General features: G+C 31.7%; 1 protein-coding gene and 1 long non-coding RNA gene across 2 annotated transcripts; both read left to right on the forward strand.

Moving 5' to 3' along the window:
* The first annotated feature begins 361 nt into the window (after positions 1 to 361).
* On the forward strand, positions 362 to 3,443 carry LOC115984962 (TMV resistance protein N-like). The gene is made up of 3 exons (XM_031107940.1): positions 362 to 873; positions 2,889 to 3,309; positions 3,438 to 3,443. Exons 1-3 carry the CDS (start codon positions 362 to 364, stop codon positions 3,441 to 3,443), a joined length of 939 nt encoding a protein of 312 aa, XP_030963800.1.
* A 67-nt stretch (positions 3,444 to 3,510) lies between these two features.
* LOC115986287 lies at positions 3,511 to 4,461 on the forward strand. The gene is made up of 2 exons (XR_004090622.1): positions 3,511 to 3,920; positions 3,992 to 4,461. It is a non-coding gene; the product is annotated as an uncharacterized LOC115986287 (long non-coding RNA).
* Positions 4,462 to 6,157: the final 1,696 nt, after the last annotated feature.

Genomic DNA, 6,157 nt, shown 5'->3' on the forward strand with positions numbered 1-6,157 from the left:
ATGTCAAAGGAGCCTGAAAACAAGTGGAATTTTTTGTTTAAAAAATATAAAATATCTCACTATCTCTTCCCCACACAGATAAGAAAGTCAAACAGCTTGGCTCTCTTCTCACTATGTCTCTTTCCCCTACTCTTTTACCTCTCTGTCTCTTTTTTGTTGTTGTTAAGAATCTCACCTCTCACTCTCTCAGACTCTCGGTCTCTCTTACAACAAGTAGATCAGAGCCCAATTGTCTCTTTGATTCTCTTCTTGTTCTAAAAGATGTAGTTTACTTGCTACTTGCAAATCCTTATGAAGACATGACATTGTCTGTCATATATAGAATCTAAACTCAAACAAGCTATGTGGTAAGTACTTACCAATGGCTTCCACCAGCATTCAAACTGTCCCATCCTCTTTTACCTCTGCTTTTTCTAAACCCCAACCGGAATATGACGTTTTCCTCAGTTTTAGAGGAGAAGACACCCGTTATAAGTTTACCGACCATCTATATCATGCTTTGGATAGTAAAAAGATTATTACCTTCAGGGATGATAAAGAACTTGAGATGGGAAAGCCCATTTCGCTGGAACTCTTGGAAGCAATCAAGAAATCAAGGATTGCGGTCATCATTTTCTCTGAAAATTATGCATCTTCCACATGGTGCTTGGAAGAACTTACAAAGATTGATGAATACAGGGATAGAGGGATATTGACAGTGTTGCCCATTTTCTACCATGTGGAACCTACTGACGTGCGGCATGAGAAGAACACTTTTGCGGAGGCCTTTGCAAAACATGAAAAACGTTTCGAGGAGAACCCAAAAAAGGTGCAGAAGTGGAGAGCTGCTTTAACAAATGTGGCCAATCTCTCCGTAAAGCGTTTAAAGGATGGGTAACGCTTTATTGATTTGCTTCTGATGAGATTTTTTTTTTTTTTTTTTTTTTTGGGCTTGTTTTGACTGCATTACTTAATTACTTTAAATGTAGATGTTAAAAGGTTAATATCTTTAATACCACAAAAGCATGACTTATATGTAGTTTTATAAACAGCACTACATTCATACCATTGCAAAATTAAGAAAAAGGTTGTCACTAATTTAAGTTTCAAGATTTAGTTTAGGTTGTCATCAAAAGTGTTGTACCTAAACAGTAGAACTACATTTAAAAATTTCCCCACTAACTTTGTTGTAACTATTGAATTATTGGAAAAAATAAAATAGAATTTTAAAGTTGTCACTAAAAATATGCATGTACCTACGAGTCTTATAGTTCAACTAGTACCTCTTAATTTTTGTAATGAAAATGTCCCTGGTTCAAATCTCCTTATTCGTTGAAACTATTGAATTATATATTTTAAAAAGATGTATATGTTTAGCTGGCAAACTAGGGAGAAATATATATATATATATATATATATAGAGAGAGAGAGAGAGAGAGAGAGAGAGAGAGAGAGAGAGAGTAGTTTTAGTGGATCAGAAAAAAGATATACAATATGGTGTGTGTAGGAACAAAGAAACACACACACTATATGAATAGTGTAATGTAAACCAATAACTATCGTACATGTCCAATGACCAAAACTACTCATCAAAAAACATCAAACAACATTTTGAAGATTTGGAACTTTGCTCATTTGATTTTTTTTTCTTGAGGGTAGGTGTTTTTTGGGGGGGGGGGGGGTTATCATCTTGGTAGTTTTATTTGTATTTCAATCACATTGGATATTTTGATCATTTTGGAGGTTTAATTTCAAGGTCAATTTGGCCATTTTAGGTTCAATTTTCGATAAATTTGGATTTTGTAAGGATTTATTTATTTTTGGACATTTTAATCATTTTGGAGATTCCGATGTTATTTTTGGTCATTTTATAGGTTAACAGGTGTTTTGGTTATTTTGGAAGTTTTGGAGGTATTTTGGTTATTTGAGAATTTTTCCCTAGCATTTTTGTCATTTCAAAATTTTTCAAAGGGGGGCTTCAAGGTTATTTGGTTATTTTTATAGATTTGGGATATTTTTGGGAAACTTTCGTCATTCTCGAGGTTTTGAGAGTATTTCACTAATTTTAAGGTTTTAGGTGAGATTTAGGGGATTATGAAGGTATTTGGTCATTTTGAAAGAGAGGGGATTTCAAATCCAATTTATAGGTTATTAAAGCATTGAAACAATAGATTTAAGAATATAGAATTTAAAATCCTCTTATGTATAGAATATACATATGGAATCAAGACATTCTAAATCCATTGATTTAAAATCCAAATTTAAATTCAAATTCAAGTATCCTAATAAAACCTTTTTAAATTCCTTCATTCACTTAAGAATAAATTGTGGCCCAATATGTGGTGCTAATTGCTACCTCATGTGTACTTTGGGCAGCCATTCAAGCCTGGTTTCAACAATTTTTATGGGCTTCTACTTAGGATCTTGAAATGAAGATGATTTTCGCTTTGGTCAATACTCAATAGTATAGATTGTATTCTTCTTCTTTTTGTTTTATTCTGTTTTTGTTTTGAAAAGAAATAGTCAACAGATTGTGTACTAAATGACATGGCATTTGAGAATTTCTAGTTGTTGAAATTTTGGTTTCAAATAGCCAAATCAGAATTTCAATTAAATTGCATTTTTTTTTTTCTGTTTTGGTTTAAAAAATAAAAGGAACATCTATGTTGAATAGTACAGTACTTGCTGCTTCAAGTTTACATGAAAAGCCATGTTTTCTGTTCTGAGAACTAATAATCTACTTGCATGCCCTAGGATTTCAACAAGCAAATTGAGCTCGACTGTGTAGTTTAGTTCAATTTTAGAGCTCTCTCTTTTATGAGATGAACAAGCAAAACATCAACGCCTACACGCTACATCTCCAATTAGTTTTTTTTTGACAGAAAGATTTTTGTAATATTTTTTTATAGGGAGCCTGAGGCAGAATTTATCCAAAGCATTGTTCAATGGATATATCTGAAATTGGAAGAGAAATTTTCAAATGATATTGAAGATGATCTTGTTGGAATAAGCTCTCATGTTGAGGAAATGATTTCATATTTAGATCTGGAGTCAACTGATGTTCACTTTATTGGAATATGCGAGAAGAGTGGTATGGGCAAGACAACTCTTGCACGAGCTGTTTTTGATAAGATTCTTAACCAATTTGAAGCTTGCAGTTTTCTCGAAAATGTTAGAGAGGAATCTAAAGCACATGGTTTAAAGACTTTACAAGAACGACTCCTTTGTGATATAGGAAAAAGGGGATTAAGGGTAAAGGATGAGCATAAGGGAATGCAAGTTATCAGCGATATACTGCATAACAAAAAGGTGCTTATTGTTGTTGATGATGTGAGCGAAAGAAGTCAATTAGAAAAATTAGTAGGGAAGCGTGATTTGTTTGGCAAAGGACGTAGAATCATTGTAACTACCGAAGACAAAGATTTGTTGGCAAGTTATGAAATTAAAATTGTATATAGGGCTAGAGGACTAAATGAAGTTGAAGCTCTACAACTTTTTTGTCTGAATGCATTCCACAAACTTTTTTGTCTAATTCGTTCTCAAAATTAAGCACTTTGGTAACTCTAAGTCTAAGTGACTGCAATCTGTTGGCACTCCCTGATGACCCTAGCTGCTTGTTGTCAATAGAGTATTTGAATTTGAGCAAAAATAATTTTATATGCTTGCCCGATTACATTTCTCAACTTTCAAAGCTCAAAATTCTTTTCTTGGATCATTGTAGCAAGCTTAAATCATTGCCATATGTTCCATTAAGTACAAGGTTAGTTTCAGTACAAGGATGTACTGCGCTAGAAAATTATTCAAATCAAGTTGTTGTATGGACTTTGGGTGTAGCAGGATTCACTATTATTTCTTGCCTTGGCTTGGCCGAGGATGAAGATGGCACAATTGCTGAGGTTTCTTTGCTAGACATACACCTATTATGGCAAAGATATGTGAAGGTATCTCTTTCTCTCTCACTTGTCACACACACGCATGAGCATCTTTTACAGTTGTTTTTAATATTTTACAGGATCAAATTCATCAAATGGAAGGCTTTTGCCATGTTTTACCTCAAATTGAAATTCCAGAGTGGTTCAAGCATCAGCGGTTTGGGTCATTTCGACCAATCCCACTACCTTCAAATCTGTTCAGTAATAAAAATTGGAAAGGAATTGCTCTGTGTGTCATTTTTGTAGTCCCAGCACATTCGAACGACGTTTGTCCTGGAGAGGATACAAAATATTTTCATGAGTTTTATTGTCGTTTGGAAAAAAATGGAGATCCTATAAATGGAGATCCTATAGCTTTCAAGGTTCCTAAGGAAACATGTGTTGGTTCATTTGGAGTTTGGCTATATATATCGCATGCGAGGTTTAGAAAACGTTTAGACGAACGGAGTTGCATTACCCCTTTCATTGGAACCAACAGCCCGGATATTGAGATTAATATGTGTGGTGCACGTATTCTATATAAGCAAGACATGGGAGAATTTCTACAAAACTTAGGCCAAAATTTTTTTGGGATTCCTAATGACCTCCGTGGAGAGCTCAAGTCACACTCACAGCTTTCAAGATTGTATCAGGTCTGTTCCTCTATCAGTCTATATCACTAAATTCAAAATTGTTATCATATCTCTTCCTATATTTTTTTTTAGGGACTTTAATTAGGAGTAAATATAATATATATAAGGATACCACTTTATCCAAAGCATAAAATTATGAGTTTGAGTCCAATATATTATGTTATATTAATTCCTCAACTTATTCCATAAAAAAAAAAATCCTCAATTTATTTATCTTGAGTAGTGTTATAGGCACTACAAATTTTACTATTTTGAGTTCCCAAATAGACATGTCACTAATTATAATAACAAGTGGCAAACCCACGTGATACGTGGGAATATACAACTATTTTATAACGTGGTATAATGTATGATTTATTCTCTAAAACGTACTAGAGATATTATTTTTAAAATTATTTTTCATCTCTCCATTTCTACAAATATATCATTCTATTATTTTTAGTTTTTTCTGGATAACTTAGGTGCATTAATTTGATTGATATTATTCTTTTTTTTTTTTTTTTATATATAAAAGATAGAAATACTATTATTTTTTCAAGTTATCTATATTATTCAAACTTTTGTATAGTTTGTTGTGGAGAGAGAGAGAGAATAATCACCTTTATTTTGGAAGAGAATGTGAGACAAATAACAAAATTATATAAAAGAAGATGAGCAGAAGAATATTCAAAATAAAATGTATAGTTGTAAATACCAAATTATCCAAGTCATGTATTAGAATAACATTGAATCATTTTGTAATTTCATAGGATAACATGTAACAAACAAAAAAAATAAAATAAAACTGATAAAAAATTAAAATATTACCAAATCATATCAACCTAAAGTAGATTAAACATAAAAATTCATTAATCTAAATTAGAGGTGTAATAAAGAATTAAAAATTCATCAAGAGAAAGAATATATATATATATATATATATATAAAGAGAGAGAGAGAGAGAGAGAGAGAGAGAGAGTATTCACATTTTTGTATGAGAAAATTATGGATTGAATGGAAGAGAAAATGACAAATTTTTGTAGTAAAAAAAAAATGGGGGAGAAAAAGAGCCAAAATAAAAGGAAAATGAAGGGAGGGAGAAACTATAAGCTTAAAGTATAGAGGAGTGAGGAGATAAAAAGGTAAAAATAAGTAAATGTTTTTTTTTTTTTTTTTTTTTTTTTTTTTTTTTTGAGAAGGAAAAGTAAGTAAATGTTAGAGAATGTGTAATTGTAAGGTGAGAAATTAATAAGGAGATAAATAATTAAAAATGAAAGAGAAAATATTGAAAATAAGTTGATAATTTGGCGCTGATGTGGCTCAATAGGAGTGTAGCAATATTAAACGCTACGCTTCAACTTTTAGATATATATATATATATATATATATATAGATTCAAATATTATTTATGATTGATTGAAACATACTAATCATATTTATTATCATATCAACTTGCTAGCTTTGTGCGATAAATTTTAGCATTTCCTTATTTTTCTTTGCACAAGACTTCCACTCACACGTGTAGGTATAATAAATCTTAGCATTTCCTTATTTTTCTTTGCATGAGACTTCCACTAACACATGTAAGCCTACGCCAACTAGCAATTATGAAAAAATTTTATCTTTAAACTTAGT

Source organism: Quercus lobata, chromosome 4 (genome assembly GCF_001633185.2).
Source record: "Quercus lobata isolate SW786 chromosome 4, ValleyOak3.0 Primary Assembly, whole genome shotgun sequence".
NCBI classification, from domain to species: domain Eukaryota; kingdom Viridiplantae; phylum Streptophyta; class Magnoliopsida; order Fagales; family Fagaceae; genus Quercus; species Quercus lobata.

What these genes read in the sequence shown, in the direction of transcription:
- LOC115984962 (XM_031107940.1), top strand. Translation starts at nt 362, where the DNA reads ATGGCTTCCACCAGCATTCAAACTGTCCCATCCTCTTTTACCTCTGCT. An exon ending in GTAAAGCGTTTAAAGGATGG is followed by an intron (nt 874 to 2,888) that starts GTAACGCTTTAT and finishes ATTTTTTTATAG; the next exon opens with GGAGCCTGAGGCAGAATTTA.